Source organism: Terrapene carolina, unplaced genomic scaffold (assembly GCF_002925995.2).
Source record: "Terrapene carolina triunguis isolate 2854851 unplaced genomic scaffold, T_m_triunguis-2.0 Scaffold234, whole genome shotgun sequence".
Taxonomy (NCBI): domain Eukaryota; kingdom Metazoa; phylum Chordata; order Testudines; family Emydidae; genus Terrapene; species Terrapene triunguis.
The window spans coordinates 6,465,960-6,488,278 of record NW_020664585.1 but is presented as its reverse complement, the minus strand read 5'-3'; the positions used below and the strand labels follow the sequence as shown (position 1 = coordinate 6,488,278).

General features: G+C 43.3%; 2 protein-coding genes across 4 annotated transcripts in view; both read left to right on the top strand.

Moving 5' to 3' along the window:
* WDR66 (WD repeat domain 66) overlaps positions 1–1,338 on the top strand; it is a 33,554-nt gene extending 32,216 nt beyond the window's left edge. The window contains exon 22 of the mRNA XM_026657014.1: positions 1,184–1,338. Within this exon, the coding sequence (XP_026512799.1) occupies positions 1,184–1,338 (155 nt within the window). The remainder of the gene's footprint in view (positions 1–1,183) is intronic.
* A 2,965-nt stretch (positions 1,339–4,303) lies between these two features.
* BCL7A (BAF chromatin remodeling complex subunit BCL7A) overlaps positions 4,304–22,319 on the top strand; it is a 32,608-nt gene continuing 14,592 nt past the window's right edge. Inside the window, exons 1-4 of one of the 3 annotated variants that reach the window (XM_024196205.2) lie at positions 4,409–4,494; positions 18,264–18,312; positions 20,140–20,221; positions 21,061–21,081. In XM_024196205.2, coding sequence (XP_024051973.1) covers positions 18,302–18,312; positions 20,140–20,221; positions 21,061–21,081 — 114 coding nt within the window. In that variant the 5' untranslated portion in view covers positions 4,409–4,494; positions 18,264–18,301. Of the gene's footprint in view, positions 4,495–18,263; positions 18,313–20,139; positions 20,222–21,060; positions 21,082–22,319 lie in introns of all 3 variants that reach the window. The other 2 variants (XM_024196203.3, XM_024196204.3) reach the window with 2 other exon arrangements.

Here is a 22,319-nt window from a genome sequence, read left to right as displayed (position 1 = left end):
TCCTTTAACATAATAATTAAACTGCAAATCCTATTAACCTTGTTACTCCAATAGCTGTTACAAATGTTCAGCTGGGATTGCAAAATATAGTCACAGGGCCAAATACTGTCCTTGGTCCATGCACTTAACTTCCACTGATCTTGGAGAAAAGTTCTACTGCAGACTGAAACTCATATATATTTAAATGGCCAGTGAAACGTAACAATGTCCTTGACTACATTACATTACTGTTTATCTGCTGTCTAGGAATGGAAACTGGAGATATTTGCTGGAGGGCTCACCCACTGTTGTGATCCACAGGCAAAGCAGAATCTTATAATATGCAAATTCTTTTCAGTTCCTTGCAGAGAAGTCCCTTGTAATTGGAACTCCTGACTTCTGCCATATTCATGTAGTTTCTGAAACGAGTGTCCCAATCCCTAAGTGTCTACAATAACATCCAGTTGGGATTTTCCACAACTGATGTATGCCTACTGAAGGTGCATCTCCTGGAGGGAACAGCTTAGTGGTGTAAACACCAGGTTTGAAATACCTGGATTCCTTGGAACCCTAGATTCAAATCAAATCACAGCAGGATAGAAACAGCACTTTGTCCTTCCGAAGTAGATACAATGAGTGCTGTGCAGTTTACTGGGTGCGGGTCTTACAGATGAGATCTTACTAACCAAGGACCAGTCCATTCTGCATAGATGTTAAAGGTCCCAAGTCATTTTTCATAAGGATCTGGGCCTAAATATGTTCTTTTATGCCTAAATTACTTGAAACAGAAAATGAATATTGTTATTAAAGCAACTGAGTAGAGTCTGCAGATATCTGAATAACAGTATTCAAAATGCAGCATGCTCAAGATGGCTTTGTAACCATCTTCAAGAAAATCATGGATACGTAATAGGAAAAAAAGCCATGCAGGATTAGAGGAGTCAGAGATGGAATGGACAAGTATAGTGCTATAGATCATTTAGTTTAGATCTAGTTCTCGGTGGGAGTTGAAGGTGTGCTGTACCTCACAGGATCAGTGCCTTTGTTCCGTGACAGGTGACGTATTAAGTATTAAACTGATACTATATAAGGCCCCTTTCATGTATTTTTATAGACATTCCATTCAACACACTGCTGCTGACAAGTCCTATTGATCTGGAAACCTGATTGCTTTGGGGGTTGTTGTTGTTTTTTCCCCCTCCAGGTGCAGCAGCTTTGATGGAAGAAGAAATTCCTGAGGAAATCACAGCAGAGATATTTACTGCTGATATTCTTGGCTTACCTACTTCTGAACCAGATGAAACTGAGACAGAAAAAAATTATGAACTCACAAGTAGCATAGAGTCAGCAGAGTCATAATTGCCACAGAGTTTGTAGTTTTCTACCCAGAAATGCATTTTCTGTAATCATCTTTTCTCCTCAAACCCCTGGGAAACTATATTTTTGTATTTATTATAAAATAAAGATAAAGTAAACTAAACATACCTCAAACTCTATGATGTTCCGTCAATTTACAGTGTGTCATAAAGCTATAGGATTAAACACTTCACAAAGTCTGGGCCAATAGTCAAGAAGCAGTGCTACCATGGGGGAGTTCTGAGTTTGGAGATCAAGAGGAAGCAGCTTACTCTGTCCCTAGGGACACCATGTATTGCTGATCAATGACCTCCAAAATGAATGCACGAAACACAGGATTGGGTTAAGTAAACTTGCTGCTAAGACTGACATCATGGTATCAATCACAAATGCTGCCCTGAAGAGGTCTCTTCAGAGTGCAACATTATGGTTTTGCTCTAAATCCATCTAATGGTCCAGTGGGCCATTAGGACAATCAGGAATCACCATGGCATAAGGATGCAGGGAAAAGAGTGAAATATGACCCGGTACAGTAGCTCTATGCCATCCACAATCCCCTGTCCTGGGAGGAATCCTCCAGTGACTGGTAACATTAGCTTTAGGGCAGGTTTACACTAATGGTGTAATGCAAAGCTGCACTAATATAGTCCAGTTTTAGCATATTACAGGAAAAGTTTATTCACAAAAACTTTACAGTAAAATAGCAATTTAAATTAAGTACTATATCTGAATATACCACAGGATGAATCTTAGTGAAGGGAGCATTCTATTTTGTGATGGATTAAAAATTGGGCTTCCATTTTGCTCCTCACAACTTTGTATTTCTTTTTGGGAGTGTTAATTCCAATTAGTAGAGTAATGCCCATGGGAGAGTGTCTTACTCAGTGTTTGTATAAATAGTGTAATGGTGCCAATGCAAGTTGCTGTAGAAAGATCAGTGAGTTGTTGAACTCATTTCCTTTTTTACAGTGCCCCTCAGCATCAATGGGTCTTTGCATAATCATGTAGCCCCTTAAAAAGTGTTCCATTCAGTGGTGATGTTTATTGCATGGAGATTACTATTCTACATCACAGAAATAATTATAGTTGTGTTAGTACACATAGCAAGATGTATAGCTAGTTGCATGGCAGTGAAGAGATAAAGGTCAAACAACACAAATCAAAGTATTATAGGGTGTGTGACAAAGAATTCCTGAAGAGGTGTTGCTTCATATGACCTGCTCTCCAACCAGTTTTTTTTACATATATGTACACACACGTACATGTGTTAGGTCAGATCCTCAGATACCATAAATCAGCAGAACTCCACTGAAGTCATTAGAGATACATTGAGTTACACAGCTGAGGATCTGGCTCACTCGCTGCCTATCTCATAGAGCTGGAAGGGACCTCGAAAGGTCATAGAGTCCAGCCCCTGCCTTCACTAGCAGGACCAAGTACTGATTTTTGCCCCAGATCCTTAAGTGGCCCCCTCAAGGACTGAACTCACAACACTGGGTTTAGCAGGCCAATGCTCAAACCACTGAGCTATCCCTCCTCACACAAAAATGTGTATGTGATGCCCGATGAACTGGATTGTTAAATATCCTTTTCCTATTGTTTTATAAATCATATGTTGTTGAAAAAGAAATATCACTAAACAGCAAACCACAAGTCTGCAACATAGTGCCATAACTGTTTGCACAAGGGCTAAATCAGAAACTAGTCACTCAAACAGTCTATCATCCATAAGAGAATGCACTATAGGAGTCTCAAAGATAACAAGTATTTAGTGTAATGAACACAAAGTTTAGGAACAAATGGATCTAATGTTATTACTGATTGAGCACCCTCTGTGTACTCTGTGCTACACAAATACCTGCTTATACAAAGATGTGATCCCTGCCCTTGGGGCTTACAATCTAATTTGGACACAGACAATAAGGCTCAGACATACACAAAGCAATACATCACATGATGATTCTTTAGATTTTCAGCGAGAAGAGCGGTTCAGTGCGTAGAGGCTGGCAGTCTTATTTCTAAATCCAGCTCTGACATTAACACCCTCTTTTAGAAAATTACCCCTCTGCCTCACTTTCCCTACAGTAAAAATATCTTAAACTTCTCAGAATCGTTTTGAGAATCAATTATTTCTAGAGCTTATCATCACGCTTTCTAAAGGCTGGGGTTGTGTCGTTTGGGCATATATTTGCATATTTATATCACAGAAGTATTGACAACACTATATAAACAAATAATTCCTAAAAGTAGCCTTTACAGTCCTGCAATTTATTTCCACAACTTTGTTGCCCACTGGGGGAAGAGGAGTGAAGCCACAGTATTTTGCCTTTCCATAGCCTCTCCCCATCTGAGAGTCTCAAAACTTTTTATAAACATAAATTCATTCAGCTTCCCAACACCCCTATATGGTAGATGGGAAGGGGGGGGTACTGAAGCGCAGAGGTGTTAAGTGACTTGCCCAAGGTGAGATCCCACAGTGAGTCCAGGCACAATTGGTAACAAAACCCAATCCCATCTCCTCTAATGATTAGACCCCGACACTTCCCCCCAGGGCTGGTTACAGGTAGGGTGACCAGACAGCAAGTGTGAAAAATCGGGACAGGGGGTGGGGGGGTAATAGGAGCCTATATAAGAAAAAGACCCAAAAATCGGGACTGTCCCTATAAAATCGGGACATCTGGTCACCCTAGTTACAGGACCCAGGAGTCCTGGCTCCCAGCCCCCTGCTGTAGCCACTGTGTGTCCCATCCGGAACCAGGACCAAGGCCTGACCCCCCCCCCTTCGCGCCCTGAAGCTCTTTGAGGTCCCGTGACCGGGGCACTGACTGGGGGGGGACCCCCGCCCGCGCGCCAGCCCCGCCCGCGCCCCATGAGCCCAGGCAGCCGCGTGCTGCGCCCGGCGGCGGCGGCTCTGGGCGCTTGCGCAGTGCGCGAGCCCCGGCGGCGGGCGGCTGAGTCTGGGCGGAGCCGAGCGGCGGGACGGAGCATTGTGCGTGCGGCGCAGCCAGCCGGGCCGGGCCGAGCTCCGCATTCTCCGCAGCCGCCGCCCCCCCCCGTCCCCAGCAGCATGTCGGGCCGGTCGGTGCGGGCCGAGACCCGCAGCCGGGCCAAGGATGACATCAAGCGGGTGATGGCGGCCATCGAGAAAGTGCGCAAATGGTGAGCGGGCCGCGCCGGGCTCCGGCCCCTCCCCCGGCCGCGCCTGCCGCGGCGCTGCGCCCCTGCCCACCCCGGCGCGGGGCCGGAGCCCGAGCCCGGCGGGCGGCCCGGGGCGGGGAGCCGGCTTCACCCACAAGCCATTTCGCTCCTGCGAGTCACGCGAAGGCGGCGTGTGAGGGGGGAGCGAGGCAGATCGACACACCGGGCTCCATTGTGCGGCCGAGCCCCCGGCCCGCGTCCTTCCCCGCTCTGCGGCCGAGCCGCCCCCCGGTACCCACCGGGTCCGCGGCGGAGCGCCCCCGGGCCCATGTCCTCCCTCCTCCTGCTCCCTGGCCCCTCCTTTATTCCCTTCCCCCCTCCTGCCCCAAACCCCACTTCAGCCCCCCCCCCCCCCATCGCCCCTTGCTGCCCTTGGTCCTAGTTAGGTACCGTGGGTCCGTGGTTGGCCCCGTTGCCGAGACCGTCCCGTGCCCTCGATCTCTGTCTCACCCCCTCTTCATGCTGCCTCAGAGTGTATATCTTCTACCCTCCCCCCCCCCGATCCCATCCTAGGGGCGCTTGCAGAGTCATGGGGGTGCGGGAGTGAATGCAACGCTTTGGGATTTGTGAAGGGGGGTGTCATCCCCCAGAATCAAAGAAGAGCTGAAGGGGCCCGGCAGGGAGCGGTGCATGGATGGGAGCAGATGTAGTAGGCATGAGTCAGACCCCTACTGTCCTTAGTGCCTTACAAAAGAAACCCGTTTTCCCTTCTCTGAAATTTCCCTGTCAAAAACAGGGACGGGGATGAGGGTTTAAAAAGTATTATTAGTGAGGCTCTTTAGGGAAACACATTTTGAAATGCCTTGTAATGCTGCAGAAATAATCATGATCTTCGTCCGTAAATCAAAAAGGTGGTGGTTATTTTTTCATGCTTGAGAGTTGGGTGAAAACAAGTAGTAAAACCAGGATCTTGTATTAAAAATCCCAATAGGCTTTCATATATTTTTTAAAAGCTTCAAAGATCACACACAAGCAAATCAGATGTGAACAAAAGTGTGTTATTTTAACATTCTGGTGGTTTTAAATCCTGAGTGGAATTGGAGAGAGAGATATAATTGGTACTTGAATTTATTTTAAATTGCATAATTAAAGGTTGTACCCATAGTAAAATAATTCCCTTTTATTAAACCTTAGAAGTGTTTTGGCATTTTATGCTTTTCTCTTTCCTAGTTTTATTATGAAAATCAACATGAAGTAGTCAAACAATACAGTAGAACAGTTATTGTAGCACAATACACAGTTTCGGTTTTTTGGATGGGATAAAGAGCAGTGTCAGTATGACTCAGGAAAGACTTACTTTGTTCAAATGGCTTGACCTTGAATGTTCAATAGCTTTTGTATATCTATCCTAAAATGCCTTTTTTTTAAATGTATAAAAGACACAGTAAATCCCAGGGACCAGTTTTAATCTGCATAACTCATATATTTGGAATAGGATAAAATGAAGGGTCCTGTTTTAAAGTTATAAACTACATAACAAATTGATTTAACAAAAGATTAAAATATAGAAATAAATCTGCATTTTTCTCTTGTTCTCTCCCTGAACTGGATTGTTGCCATTTTAAAGCCCTTGAACTCTGTGAATAGGCTGGTTGGCTTGAATCGGACAAAGAAGCAAAACATGTGTCCACTAATGCAGGACTTGGGAAGGGGATTTCAAAGTAGGAATCCATCTATTGTGTTGGGAGCTGAAGCACTCAGTGTTATAGTCTGATGATAGTACAGAGTTCCTGAAATAATACTTCTACTATGTATTTTTTTAATGCTCTTTGCTGACTGGCTGGTTAGTATTGAGGGGTCAAACACAATAGGTAGAGAGATGTGACAGTACTTTCTCTCAGTGGTAATGTAGCTGGATGCTTGTTTTTTTGTTTTTAATTTCCTGATATTTCATTAAAGAGAACTGGTACTTGTTTCCTTTAAATAATACTATGCAGAGTACAGGAGAGAGAGGAGTTTGACTGTGCTTGAAGAGAAGGAGAAGCAGGAGTTTGATCTTTTCTTCATGGCCAACAAATTAAAATAAGAGAGGCTAATCTCTTTTTGCAAGTGTTTTCTACCGTCACAGCAACTGTGCACAGATATTAGCCTGGCTTGTTGTACCAAGAGTAAAGATTTTAGGATTCAAATGGAATTTGTAAATTTAAATCCTTACAGGGTAGATTGTTTAAGGCTGACTTTACAGAATTACTGAAAGCACTTATTCTGACCATTGCCAGATTTATTCGTGTCACTTCTTGCATGAAGGTCTGACCAGTACTTACATAAACCACTTAGTACAAAGACATTTTTCACATGAATCTGTTGGAACTCATTGTTTTGTTAACAAATCTCATGTCTCTTTGTTCTTGTTTCTCATCCCCATAGGCCATGTAGAATGTAAAGGCACTGAGACATTAAATGTTTTGAGTTATGTGACAAACATTTTTGAGAAGAAGCTTGTTGTGAATTATGAGATTTATACACCAGCCTCACCCACACCTTGTCAAGAGCTACATATGCAACTTGCAGGGAGAGTGAGTACCACACCTAATTTGTTATAACTGGGAGCAATTTGTTGCCATTCACATCTTTACTGTGGAAATGCAACCACTGGAGCTGAAAAGTCCCACCGTGAGTGGTTCCATTACTTGGATCAAAAATGGAGCACTACATAGTTGGACTGTAGCATATCATAAGAATATAAACCTAAAAATGGCCATACTGAGTCAGACCAGTGACCGGTACCAGATGCTTCAGAGGGAATGAACAGAACAGGGCAATTTATAAAGTGATATATCCGTGTATGCACACAATGTGCCCAGCCATTTGATTGCATCATCATCAGCCAGGTGGAGAGCCGGTAACCCGCTGTCAAAATAAGTCTCATAGACTCATAGACTTAAAGGTCAGAAGGGACCATTATGGTCATCTAGTCTGACCTCCCGCATGTTGCAGGCCACAAAAGCTGACCCACCCACTTTCCATTAACTCAGCTGTTGAAGTCTCCAGATCGTGATTTAAAGACTTCAAGTCACAGAGAATCCTCCAGCTTGCGACCCCTGCCCAATGCTGCGGAGGAAGGCGAAAAACCTCCAGGGCCTCTGCCAATCTACCCTGGAGGAAAATTCCTTCCCGACCCCAAATATGGCGATCAGTAGAACCCCGAGCATACAGTGGGCTCTTGTCAAGGATATGTGAAATAGTCTGAAGTTGACCGCAGCTGTATTGCAGGTTATTAGAAGAACCCCATTTAAAGAGATTGGCCACACAGGTGCCCTGTCCTATTTGAAACGGGGTCAGAGATGACCTCCAGATGTCTCGGCAGATCAAAACCTGGTGGACAGATGGTTGGGTCAGTGATGAGAGAGTGATTAACAACTGTTGTCACTGTCCTCTTGTTGCGCCAAGTAGATTCCACCGTCATATCCTGTGGTGGCACAAATGACCATAAAGGGCGTCTAGAAGACAGGTGAGCTGGCAGGTGGTTGAAGGGTCTGTGTACAAAGGCAGGTTGCTGTTCTCATGGATCTTGGCCAGCAGCCTGACAGATGCCTTCTCACGGCGAATTTGTGGTGGTGCTATGTTGTTAAGTATCGGTAGTCACGGCAACGGAGTTGCCCATAAAGTCCTGGTAACAATACGCGTAGCTTTGTTAAGCTCTACATCGTCCAGCCTCGTGTGAGATGAGCGACACCAAACAGGAGCACAGTACTCTGCTGTTGAATAGCAGAGGGCAAGGTCTGATGTTTTAAGAATCCGAGTGCTCGCACTCCGGGTTGAACCGGCCAATTTTCTGAGGAGGTTGTTCCAAATGCTGACTTTGGCTGCAGTCTTCCTCAAGTGGTTGTGGTACGTTAATGACCTATTCAATGTCACACCGAAGTAAACTGGGTTTGGATCATGCCGCAGGCATTGGCCGTTGAGAAAAATATTTAACTCGTGTGTTGCGCTTGCATTATGCAGATGAAATACACTAGAAACTGTGTATTTGGAAAAGCTTGGCTGCGACCACCATCGACTAAGAGAGTTTGCCATGAGTTTCGTATCATCATTCAAGATCTTGTCAATTTCTGAGAGAGACTGAGTTTGGTAGCTGCAGCAGATATCATTGGTATAGATAAACTTGCACAAGAATGTAGCTGGCAGGTCGTTGATGTGCACATTGAACAGTATCAGTGAAAGAACTGAACCTTGAGGAAGGCTGTTGATCTGATGCTTCCAAGAGCTGCAGCAGTTGCCGATGTGTATTCTAAACCTCCTCTTTTGGAGAAGAGCTCTACTACCTTGACCACCCAACGCAGGGCAACTTGGGAGAGTTTAAACAAAAGGCTTCTGTGCCAAACTGTGTCATAGGTGGCAGTCAGATCCAAGAAGATTGCTCCCGTCTTTAGATTTGGTTGAAAACCATTTTCGATAAAGGTGCTCAAGGCCAGGACTTGATCATAGGTCCTGCGTCCTTTCCTGAACCCTGCCTGCTTGACCTGCAAGAAGACATCCAAATCTGGAGTGATTCGTTGGAGGATCAGACTCTCAAACACCTTGAAAAACACTGACAGCAAGGATATGGTATGGTAACATGACACATTGTAGGGGTCCTTGCCTGGCTTAAGAATGGCAATAATCTTTGCTTCGTGCCAAGTGCATGGTAATTTCTTCTCATTAATGACCCGTATATAGAATTAAGTAAGCCATTGTGATGCCTTTGGTCCAAGGTGTTTGAGGAATTCCAGCAAGGTGTTATCATAGCCCACTGCTGTGCCTGTCTTGATGGAATTAAGGGCCCTCTCTAGTTCGTCGACCATAAATGGCTCTGGTTGACTCTTACCCCACATTCTGATATCAGAGTAGGCACCATTTGTTACATACTTTGCTTTTGAATTGCTTCTCCAGTGGGACCTTTGCTACCCCCAGAAAATGGCTTGCAACCTCACTGGGCTTAACCTGTGGGCAATTTTGACCTGGAGGTTGTTGAGCAGCGCCCAGCCGCGGATCAAGTTCCAGCACTTCTGACTGGAATAAATGAAGTGAAGCTTCTCTCTAGATTCCTTCCACCAAGTAAGCCTGGCAGCATCTAGAGACTCAGTCAGGTGATCAGCAATGTCCGAGTCACCAGATAATTCGAATTTCCTGAGCAAGTCTTGGCGTTTGGCACTCAGGCAGGGAATGTAAATTGGACAACAGCCCTGTAGTATAGCTGAGCATGTGGCTTTATAAATGACTCCTTGGAATCGGCGTCAGGCTTCGTCGACTGGCATACAATGCGACGGAATGGTAACCACAGTAAGTTCCAGTGGTTCACAGAACTTTTCCCAGTCTGCCTTGCAGAAATTCTACCAACGCTTGGTTGAGCTTTGAATGATGTGTAGCTGGAGCCCAATGTGGATAAGCGATGGTCTGTGTTGGCTATGAGGGAAGTTATCAAGTACTATACGGCTCACTAGTTGTGAACAGCCATCTGGTGAACTGACCCATGAAAGGTCGGACGACCTTTTGACCATCTAGTTGAAAGAAATGTGCCGCATTGTTTTGCATCGTGAATCAACATGAAATCATTGTTAGTCGCCCAGTCCATCAACCATTCACTGTTGTCATCCGAATCAGCATATCCCCACTGAGAGTGGTGGCTGTAAAATCACCAATGAATATTGTTGGATTATCAAGTGTTGGAAGGACCTGCTGGTTCCAGTGCACACTCAGCGGCTTAAATATGTTGACAATTCTAAAGCCACCAACATGGATCACATCATAAAAACTGGAGGAGGAGAGTGGAACAGCATCAGATATATCGGAGCACACACATGTTGCATGGCCATATTTGGCATCTGGGATATGTGAAATTAGGTTAAAGCCATTTACCATAATGTCCTGCTTTGCTAATTGGAACATGAGTTTCTTGCTAACAGATTACGTCAATACTGTGATGAGTGGCTAAGGCATGAATGATGCTGCGTTTGGCTGCTGAAAGGCCCTCAGTATTAGGCTGAAGAATTTGAAGCACCAGTCCAAGGTCTTGAAAGTCGAAGGATGGCGATTATATTGGGGTTGCAGTCAGATGGCACATGACCAGGATTCTTTGCCAAATTTGGTCCACTGGTTGGATCATTAGCTTGCCCGGCCCGGCCCAGGCCGGGTACTGATGAGGAGTACAACGTGAACGCTGATCCATTGCCCCCTTGTATCGAGTGATACATCCCCTGTCAACCAGTCCCATCTTCTGGCAATCAGAGGTTTAGGGACCTCTGGAGCATAGGGTTGCATCCCTGACCACCTTGGCTAACGGCCACTGATGGACCAATCATCCCTGTATTTATCTAATTCTTTTTTGAACCCAGTTATATTTTTATTGCACTCATGAATGAAAGATGAGTCCAGGAGCAGGCCCCTCTGCCCAGACAATGGCTCCTATGCACATTGTCCCTACTGTATGTAACTAAGAGGTGAGGTGGTGCACTGGGCTTCTTACTGGGCATAATATCGGTGCACAGTAACTACTATTGTGTTATATGCATGTATGCTCATTTTGGGGTCATTTTTCTACTCAGGCAGAATATGTCCCTTAGAAAATATGCATGGTCTTAGACTGTAAACTCTTTGGAGCAGGGACTGTATCTTCATATGTTTGCAAAGTGCCTAAAATGGTGAGGGCTTGATCCTGACCAGTGGTTCTGGGAACTACTCTAATACAGCGGTTCTCAAATTATGGGGTGGGCCTCCCATGGGAGGCATGGGAATGTGTCAAAAGAGGCCCAAGCTGTGTGCCTTTTTATTTGGTTGGTTTTTTGTTTGTTTGAAGAGCTGTGACTGTTAGTCCTGGATGGCTGGGGCTTGTACAGAAGGGCTGTGCACACCAAGGAGGTGGGGATAAAGGGGACAGCCAGAGCCCTGCTGCTCGGGCTCTCCTTCCCCCTCTCCCCCCCCCCCCAGTACCTCACCGGGAGGCAGCCCGGGCATCAACTCTCCTCCCCCACCCAATCCCTCACCAGGAAGCAGCCTGGGCTCGGGCTCACCTGGAGGTGGCAGGGCTCTGGCTGTGGGCCCCTGGGGGCGGGCAGCAGGGTGGCTGTTTGCTGTGAAAAGTGTGCTGCTGATGGCGTGGCACTGTCTTCAGAGGTGGGTGACGGTATATGTACTTGGGGGGGAGGGGGAGTGTAAATAACTACAGACACAAGGGGGACCCGATCAAATAAGTTTGAGAACCAGTGCTTTAATACAACTGTTATAATAACAATAGTTGTTCACTGTGAATGGTTTTGATCTTTGAGATTAGTGCAGCTTACTCAATTAGGTTGTTTCAAAGCTCTGAATCAGTGGGCCTATATTGTAGAAGAGCCTCAAGCATATATCTGAGTAGGTATTGCTGCTGTAAATATACATTCTGTGCATGTGACTTTTGAATACATGGCAGAAATGCTGACCATCCATGATGCTACAAGGGACAGTCCCTGTTTTAGCCAAAATATTTATAATTTTACAATCCGCTTATCCAAAAAGTGCTTACAGTCCAATGTATCTTAATGGATTTAAGAGGCACATCTCTTTTTGTTTCCCCTAATGTTTCATGTATAGCTCAAAGGCTGAGAAGCATCTTTCGATTCTAGGTAGGATCATTTAGGACATTTTATACTATTCCAAGAGATTGGTCAAAAACTTGGCAGTTTCTGCCATATGCCAGAAAATATTGGAATATTTTTACTCGATGAAAGTAAGTTTTAGAGTATTTCAATGAGAGAGAGAGTGTAAATATCTGCTTATTTATTAAAGGTATTTGCATAATGCATATCACAGGATTTTGGGGGGCTTAGAGTGAGGCAGAAAAATAATTCACAAGTACAGTATAGGGAGTTAATATTCCATAACCCATCATTTCCCACATACACACCAACAATAGAGGCAAGAGGAGACTGAGCCAATCTCGCGGTCTAGGATAGCGCACTAGATTAGGAGTGAGGAAACCTGGGTTCCATTTTCGAACTGCCATTGAGTTGCTGTGTGACTTTGGGTAAGTCATTTAGCCACTCTTACCTCATTTTACCAAGCAGTAATACAGGGATAACGATACTTTACCTCCTTTTGTAAAGCATTTGGAGATCATGGATGAAAATCATAATAATAGTAATAGTCCGCTACCTGTGCCTCCATTTCCCTATGTGTAAAAATGAGGATGATAATATTGACCTCCTTTGTAAAGTGCTTTGAGAGCTACAAATGAACAGGTGGTTGTATTATTATAGAAGTGCTCAATATTTATTATGGAAAAGTCTGGCCCCACAGCAGAGTCTTTAAATGGGACACAGACTAGGAAATGTTACCAACGTGTGTGAGAGCTAAGGAGCAAAGTAACTCATTTGTTGATGAGGAGTTTGAGAGATCATAGTGCTCTCCCAGGTGTGTCTGGTGGAGAACCATAATACGCTGTGGCTAGCTATAGATTGGCACTTGTAGGCATTACCACTGGAGCATCTCTATTCATTGTCTCTCCTTGGACTGTACAAAATACGTGCTGTTTAACTTTCTGAGGCTGAAAAGATCAATTACAGGTTTTGTTGCTGGTATTTCTTCCTTAAAGTAGATTTCCCTACTTTATAAGAATTTCAAAACATTGGCTTTTCCCCTTTCCATTCCCTCCCTGAAAATGATAGAGATCTGGGATTTCTTCATGTGGCACCAATAGGAAATCTTTTGCTAGAGCAGTATGACATGAAACCCCAACCATGTGAAATTCACTTATTTCAGGTATTGTTACAAACTTTAAACTATGTTCTGGCTCTCCAAGGGAGACAGCACTTTAGAGGAAACCTGGTTCAATTTGTAGAACTTGGGCCAATTTGTGCTTTTGCATCAAAATTGTATATAACCTGTATCCTGACTGCAAAGCCTGGTGAATCTCCGCTATTTTGACTGAGTTTTTGGGATTTGTTTCAACCTGTCGAATTTTGGGATTTGTTTCAACCTGAAACTGAAAATTCAGGGTTGAGGTGGAAAAAATAGGTTCTCATCCACACAGATCAAAATTAAAATGTTAGCACAAAGCTGACTCTAGTTTTGACAAAGCCAGAGGCATCTGAGACTAATTCAGGTCCTCTGGAGAATCAGTGGACCAATGGGTTAACATCTTGCCAACATTTTCCCACCATTGCTAATATTAGAGGGGGAGGGATAGCTCAGTGGTTTGAGCATTGGCCTGATAAACCCAGGGTTGTGAGTTCAATCCTTGAAGGGGCCATTTAGGGTTCTGAGGCAAAAATCTGTCTGGGGATTAGTCTTGCTTTGAGCAGGGGGTTGGACTAGATGACCTCCTGAGGTCCCTTCCAACCCTGATATTCTATGATTATTTCAGCTCCACCAACATTGGGAATGTTGGGAGCCCTACCATAGCTATGTGGCTGTTGCCAGCATTTGACATTATACAGGGTAGATTTGATTTAAATCACTAGTCAGGAAGACTCGATTTAATCACGGTTTTCTACATAAAAATGCATTCTTGTTGGTTGTTATAACCTTAATACATATTCTTCACAACTCAGAGATAGATGTAGGTTTCATTTTTAGAAGGTACACACTATACATTTTTTAACAGTGATTTATTTTGAAAACTTTTCAGATTAGTTTTACAGCTATATCAAAATGAATGATTGTTTGGTTATTTCATTTACCAAAGATAATTGAAGGAGATATTTATGAAGTCATTGGGAGGTGAACTATCTCCAATTCAACAGGATAATCATTAATATTTGGAGGATTTTCTTGCCATGCTGTATTAGGAGGAGAACAGCACCAGACAGACATTTAAATTGTTTTATTTAACTAAAACAACAACGTGAAGTGTTCTAGATTTTTTTCTTCAACAGCAAATATAATATTTTAACAAAACAAGCATATGTCCCTCGCTTCTCACATTTATCTCCAGACTTCTTCTCCTTGTCCAGATCTATTCCGCCCCCAACAATCTTCTATTAATTGAACTTTTTGAAACTTTGCACTGTTAGAGAGAGGTAAGGGATTGACTCTGTGTACACAAATTTGCAGAGGGACAATAGGATTGAGGTCTGTTATTTCTCACTTCTATATATTATTTATTTATTTTAAATTTTTTTTGCTGTTAACAAGCATGTTATCTCTGGAGACACAAATCCACAGTTTGACAGCTACAAAACTAAGCATCTCTGATGGTATCTTCTAGATTGAGCCCCATTGGGTAAATAGAAAGATTAACCTAAATAATCTATACAGAAGCCTGTGGAACCCCATAAGATTGGGTCCCTAATTCATGAACTATTGGAACTCATTTATAAAACTTCTTAAACATTACATGAATATATTGTCTCATACTATAGAATTAGAATTTATAATCCCTATTCCATGATGAGATATCTTTGAGCTCTAATGTATCTTAATTAAAACTATCGTTAGATAGGTTTTTTCCCCAAAAAGCATTTTATCAAAAAAATCGGATTTTTTTTTATTTTTTTTTTAAAAATCATTGATTTTTATCCACCCTGACATTATATCATCTAACCCTTCACAGAGTTTGATGGTTAAAAGTGCTGGCAAGTGTTACATCCAAGCTAGTGCTTCTAACGTTTCTAGTACTGGTGTAGTTGAAAGGGTATTAGCACTTTCTCTAGTGTAATCAAGTCATCTCTTTGAGATTTTGTCATGATTCATAGTGCCCCTTTCATGTGGCTGAATTAGGTTGTGTTTTGTGGCTCATTGCATATTCGATTTTGAGTCAGATTCTACTCTCTGATATTCATGTACCACTGACTTCAATGGGAGCTGCATTAGAGTTTGGCCCATTATAAACATACCCTTCAGATTAGTGCAGTCAACAAGAGCCATCTCTGCAACTTGGGGAACTAGTAGACTCTGCATAAAAATGGATCCTTAGGTATACAAGTTAAATGGCAGCTTTCGTACTGAAACACAGTTGGATGAAGAACATTTTGAACCAAAGGACATGTCCTTGGTCAGTATTTTTTTTTTTCAATTACTCTGATGCTATTTTTGTGATTATTATTTCTTTATATGACAATAGGGTCCAGAGACCTTTCTGCTAGTCACTATACAGACATCTACAAAGTCACATCCCCAACTCTGAAGAGAGAGCCTAAAGTTGAAAAAATATTTTCATTTTTTTCAGTTTTGTGCATTTGAGAGATACTTTGTGTGTCTAATAATGGCATTTTCTGCCCCATTCCCCCCTTTCTCCTTCTGCTTGATCCCACAGGGAAGTCATAATTCTGTGATTTTCACCAAACTCTGTTGCAATGCAAGTGAGTGTGATGTGATAAATTCAGCATTATGACATTTCGTGACCATCAAGAGAAGATGGGGTATGCGGGAGCTATCCTTGTTTAAACACACATTGTTTTAGTAAATAGCAGACATGGTAAGAAACTGTAACAAGTAGTGGATTTCTTCAAGTCTGATCTATTTGAAAGCCTCTCTGCTTAAATGGCAATGCTGTATCTGCAGCAAAGGCTTTCAGTTCTTGTTCAGTTAAACAATTTTTGTTTCTGATGTTCAATGCTAATATAAAAGCCCTCTTGACATTTCATGTATAAATGTAATACATGGTATTCTGTTTCATCCACTAACGTGTTGCATTTATACATGCAATTTGACGCTTGGTTTTCTTTGAGGGCCTTGGGATTTATGTATATAATTTTTGCATAGAAAGTCTTGGCTATTTAAAATTAGACCTTGAGTGATTATGTAACTTAAGTTCTAGGGTACTGGTGTGTCTAAGGCTATGTCCTACACTAGAGAGCTTACAATGGCACAGCTGTTCCCATGCAGCTGGGCTGCTGTAAGATCTCTCGTGTAGCCACTTTGTGCTGAGAGGAGGGAGCTCCTGTCGGAATAATTAACCCCCCCCCCCAATGAGTGGCGGTAGCTATGTCGGTGGGAGAAGCTCTCCCGCCGACGTAGCGCTGTGCACACTACTGCTTATGCCGGGGCAGCTTATGTCGCTCCGGGGCATAGAATATTCACACCCCTGAGCGACATAAGTTTTGCCGACATAAGTGGTAGTGTAGACATAGCCTGAGATAAGCATTAAATTCTAAATACTTACATATCTGTTGCTGTCTTCAAAATATTGTGCAAACCTTTAAGGATCACTATCAACCTAAAACAAATTAAAATAATTTAGACCAAAATGTGATGCCCTTTCACGATCCGATTGTAAAACCAGAAAAATTGGCAAGGACGGTTGGGGGCAATTGGAAGTTAGTTGTGTTTTTTTGTTTTTTGTTTTTTTTTTAAACAAACTAACTTTCAAGGTGAATATGGGGAAACTGAGACAGAGAGAATTTACTTGACCCAGGTGTCAAATCAGAGCAGATACAACTCAGGAGTTCCTTGCTTCTAGTCCCATGCTTAGTCAACTACTAGACCAGAGGTGGGCAAACTTTTTGGCCCGAGGGCCACATCGAAGTTGCAAAACTGTACGTAGGGCCAGCTAGGGAAGGCTGTGCCTCCCCAAACAGCCTGGCCCTTGCCCCCCATCTGTCCCCTCCCACTTCCCGCCCCCCCTCAAACCTCCCGACCCATCCAACCCCCCCCGCTCCTTGTCTCCTGACCGCCCCCTCCCGGGGCACCCTGTCCCTAACTGCCCCTCCAGGACCCCACCCCCTATCCAATCCCCCCTGTCCCCTGACTGCCCCGATCCCTATCCACACCCCTGACAGGCTCCCCAGGACTCACATGATTATCCAACCCCCCCCGGTCCCTGTCCCCTGACCGTCCCACCCCCCGATCCTCTGTCCCCTGGAATCCCCTGCCCCTTATCCAACCCTTCCCCCCCTCTCCCTTACCATGCCACTCAGAGCAGCAGGAACTCACAGCTGTGCTGCCCAGCGGCATGGGGATCTGAGGCTGCAGGGGAGGGGGGACAGCAGGGGAGGGGTTGGGAGCTAGCCTCCCCGGCCAGGAGCTTAGGGGCCGGGCAGGACGGACCCGCGGGCCGTATGTCGCCCGTGGGCCATAGTGTGCCCACCTCTGTTCTAGACCATGCTACAGTTCATAATTCATACAGCATCTAGCACATTGCGGGTGCTGTTGGAAACACAAATGAGTATCTTATGTTAATTCTATCTAATTAAAAGAAATGCTTTAATTAGCAGATCAGAGTGATTTTCTTTGTACAGTAAATAACATTGAGGACATCAGAATACAATTTGGAGTTTTTGAAATGGGAATATGATAAATATTGTGGATAAAAACATTGTAGGAAGTACTTGTAGTTTAAGCATTCATCTGTACTTATTATAAATTATGAAGCTGAACGCTCTTGCCCATTCTCTAGATTTTAAAAGGTATCTGTTAGTGTTTGAAACCAGTTAACTTTCTTTACTTGTTACAAAGTTTAAATTGGCAGCTTAACTAAGAGTTTGTTAAAGAAGCTTGTCTTCTACATTCTTATTAGTACTCGTGCTCTCTAAAGTTCCAGTATTGCAATCACCTTTGTAAAGTGAAGTACATGAGTGAGTAGTCCCATTAAGTTCAGTGTTATTGCTCATATGCATAAGTGTTTGCAGAATTGGGGCTTTGGTGTACGTCCATCAAAAATTATTATTCGTGTTGTGGTATTTCTGTTCATTTAAATCAGAAAAAATCCTTTCGGTTGGAGGTTATCAAAGGTTAAAAATACTGCTTAGGAAGCTTAATAGAATTGAAATGTCGGGGCTAATTTTTATACTAGAAGGAAAAAGTTACTAATATAGGTTTCCTCCTGTGTTCTACAGTCTGTCCAGTGAAGATGCTGCTTTGAGGCTGCTTTGAGATGCTAACCAGGTACCTTGAACTTTTGGTTTTCCAGTGCAGCATCTCTAAGTAATATTTTGATGTAGGAGAAGACTAAAAAAGCCTTGATACTAAAATCCATTCTTGTTTCCATAACTTCAAAGGCTTTCTTAACTAGAGATGAGTTTAGATTGTCTTGTATCCTTAAAACAAACCAACCCTGTATCATGAGAATCTCTTTACAGGTTTGTTCTCCTTAGCATTTGCATGCTCTTATCTCCACTGCCATTTTTATCATGTTTAGGAACAGAATTCAAACTGAGTTCCAGTTAAATTGGTTTCTGACATGCTTTGGCCATTTGGTATGAATGAATGGGTGGCGCTAAGCCACATTTACAAAATTGTGATCTAAGAACTGAAGCGGGAAACCATTTAATCTGAATTGGAGTTTAAATGCTGTTTTTAAATACAAATTTCAAACAAATGTCAGTGTTGACAAAGCCAAAATTTGTTACCAAAGTGCCATAAATAGTTCCTTTTCTAAGCAGGAAAGAGGATCCTTTCAGGCAGATGAAGAATGAGGTTGACATTGTCAGTAGCCAAAAAGGGAAAAGAGGGGAGGGAGGGTGGCGGTGGCACTTCTAGAATGTGACTGCTGCTGATTCTGCAAGCCTTTCTTAAAAACCTTGGAGGAGATGTTACCACAAACGCACAGGAGTGACAAAGCTTTTCCCATCCTGCCAAGAACGTGTGTTTTACAATGTATTAAATAATAGATTTGGAATCCAGCTGTAGTGTTGTGGCTTTTTTTTAAAAGCAAAAAACAAAAAAAAACCCACACCCAAAATCCATAAATGTTTTGAAATCATACCAAATTAATTTTAGTTGTTCCTCAATAATCAATGACATTAGTGTGTTTTTGCTAGGTTTTTAATCGATCTGTTTGCAGAATTTTATTTTGAATCCGCTAACCAGCAGTGATGATCTGTGACCTGAAAACTGATTACCAGAGACTAGATGAAATTTTTCTGGCATTGTGGACCTTCCTTTAATGTTCTTGTGTAATGATTGTTCTCAGGGAGTCAGTCTCCCAATCTCTCAGTTGTTCTCAGCATCTGTGTCATCTCCCCACTCTGTATATCTTCATAGCCCCATGTTGCAGTGGCACCCTCCGGACAGATTCCCTGTGCAACTCCTCAGTGTCACTTCATGGTTGGCTGGCTGGCTGGTAGGCAGGGGTCTTCATAGAGTGCTGTAGGCTATGCTCTCCCTCTTCCACAGTATTCCGAACCCCAGCTGGTCCAGGGAGCCAGGGTCCAAGAATCAGATTCTAGCCTTCTGCATGGCAGCACATATCGCTACCAATAGGCCAGCCTTAATTTCAAAGCTATTTGACATAGGTGTTGAGTGAACAGTAAAATTGCTACCAGAAAGTTTCTCTCCAAAAATAAAATTTAAATGGTCAGACAGCATTTAGATTTCCAGTATCACTAAATTTAACTATACAGCAACCAAAATACCATGTGTCTGAAAACTTCTGCTTTATACAAAGTTAAATAAAATTGAAACCATTGTAGTTGTGTTTTTGGTTGGCTAGAATTCTGCTTAACCATATCTCTGACCCAGGTCTCGTTACTGCTACTGCAGTCACTCAGCTAAGCCAGTAACTGCTCTTAGAATTGTGAAGTTGTTTGCAGGCTATAATTGGTTGTTTTTTAAATGCAGGTAATTATATATACATACTTACAGTACTAAAGATGGTATAACAGAGATCATCTTAACTGTATGATAGCCCATTTAAATCCTTGACAACATAGTAGGTCATTTTGTGAATATGAAGTTTTTAATGTTAACTTCTCCTGCATTGTAATTTTATAGGGAGAAGAAATGGGTGACAGTTGGCGACACATCCCTCAGAATTTACAAATGGGTACCAGTAACAGAGCCCAAAGTTGATGATGTAAGTATTTCTGGACACCCTACAGATAGATATCTTAGAAGTTTTGGAACTGCAGACCAGTATTTAGTCAAGGTCGTAAGGGGACGTATTGTCTGTCCTCAGATCTCAAAGTTAATATTGGGTTGGGCCTTAGTACTTAAATAGAAGACTTCCAAGGGAAACTGAGGTTGCTGCAGAAAGTATTGTTGGTGATTCAGTAGGGTAGCACTTTTCCCCCCAAGTCTCATTGTAATATGTGACTTTTAAAGAGATACTGTTAATTTGAAAGCGAGTCAGTTTTTTAAAATAGTTAGTTATAGATTCTGCATCCCCACTTTCCAATGTAATCATATTTTCCTAATTGCAAAAAAAAAGATTTTATCTCACCTTTTTCTTTTTGAAAGATCCATACGACCATCAGAGGAAAGTAACTTGTACAGCTAACTGTGCACAGTATGTATACTGTATTCTTGCTGTGCATCGTTAAACAGTTGCCACATCTCACAATAGAGACACCTTTATTTCAGTGTCTTATAAAGAGATTCCTCTGTGTGTGTGTGTGTGTGTGTGTGTGTGTAGTTTATAAAGTGTTTTAGAATTCTTTGGTATAAAAGTGCCATGGAAATGTGAGGTATTATTGTATTGGTTAAGATGCTCAAGCCAAGCAGTATAGAATGTTGCCTGCTATTGTAATGACTATTTTCTCCTGATAAATAAGCATTGCACATGCAGCATATTGATGTTCTTACTGTGCAGTGCACTGTGAATTCACTCTGTTTTTTTGCTATGATAGACACATGGCATAAAACAGCATTTATAATGAAAATAAAAATTAATAGCACTTATCTTTTCATCCGTAGATCTCAAAGTTCTTTACAAAGGTAAGTATGCATTATTACTCCCATTTTACAGGTGGATAAATTTGTGCAGAGAGAAATTGTGATTTACCCAAGGTCTCACACTAAGTCAGTGACAGAGCAGGGAAATATAACTTGGATCTTCTGAATCCCAGTCTGGTAACCTATCCACTGGATCATGTTGCCACTGTTTTAAATCTATAGCAGAGGTGTGAAATAAGTTGCAGTTTGATGGAACTAATAGTTTAGTATAGTGGTTTTAAACCTGTGGTCTGCAGAGACCCCTGGGAGACCACAGACTACGTCTAAGGGGTCCGCGAAAGGTGGTTGTTACCATAGAATAGTAGTTTTCAACGTGGTCTGTGGATCCCCAAGAGTCCGCACACTGCCTAAGATTTTCAAAAGGGTCCGCATCTCAATTTGAAATTTTGCAAATGAAAAAAGGTTGAAAACCACTGGTCTAGTAAAATGTCCAAAATAGTGGCTCTTAAAAAAGACTGAAGCCTGGATTCACACTACTCAAAACCCAATTTCCAGGCCTCGCTCTGTCTTCTGATTGAGGTTATGTTAAACTGAACCAGTTTCTTTACGTGACTTCAGTCATCTTGCAGAATCTGCTCCTTAAGGTGCAAGACATGCCACATCTACCCCGTTTAAAGAAGTCTCCAATCCACCAATCTGCCATTGGACAGTTCCTTTAAAGCAGTGGTTCTCAACCTATTTATTATAGTGGGCCACAGGTTGAGAACCACAGCCTGCCATCACCAGAGCACTATGCCCAGTGCCTCCCACCCAGAGACCCCTCCACAGAGTGGAGCCCTGGACGGGGGCTGGATGGCCGCTGGGCAGCAGGGACCCCGGACCTTGCTGTACAGGACCTTGCTGTACAGGGCCAGGCAGCAGCCCCGACCTTGGACCCAGCTGTGTGGGCGGCAGCCCAGACCCTGACCCCACATGGCAGCTGGCAGCCCCGACGTTGACCCCAGATGGCAGCCCCCGGACCCCGCGTGGCAGCCCCTGGATTCTGGACCCTCTGCAGGGCTGGCTGGCAGCCCCAGACCCCCGCAACATGAGGCCAGTCCCTGCCGCACTGGGTGGCCAAGCAGCCGGGAACCTGGACCCTGTGACCTGGTGGCCTTTAGCACATAGCTGGGCCGCAGCTGTGTGCTAATTGGGCCGCTGCTTTAAAGCAGTGGTTCTCAAAGCCAGTCCGCTGCTTGTTCAGAGAAAGCCCCTGGCAGGCCGGGCCGGTTTGTTTACCT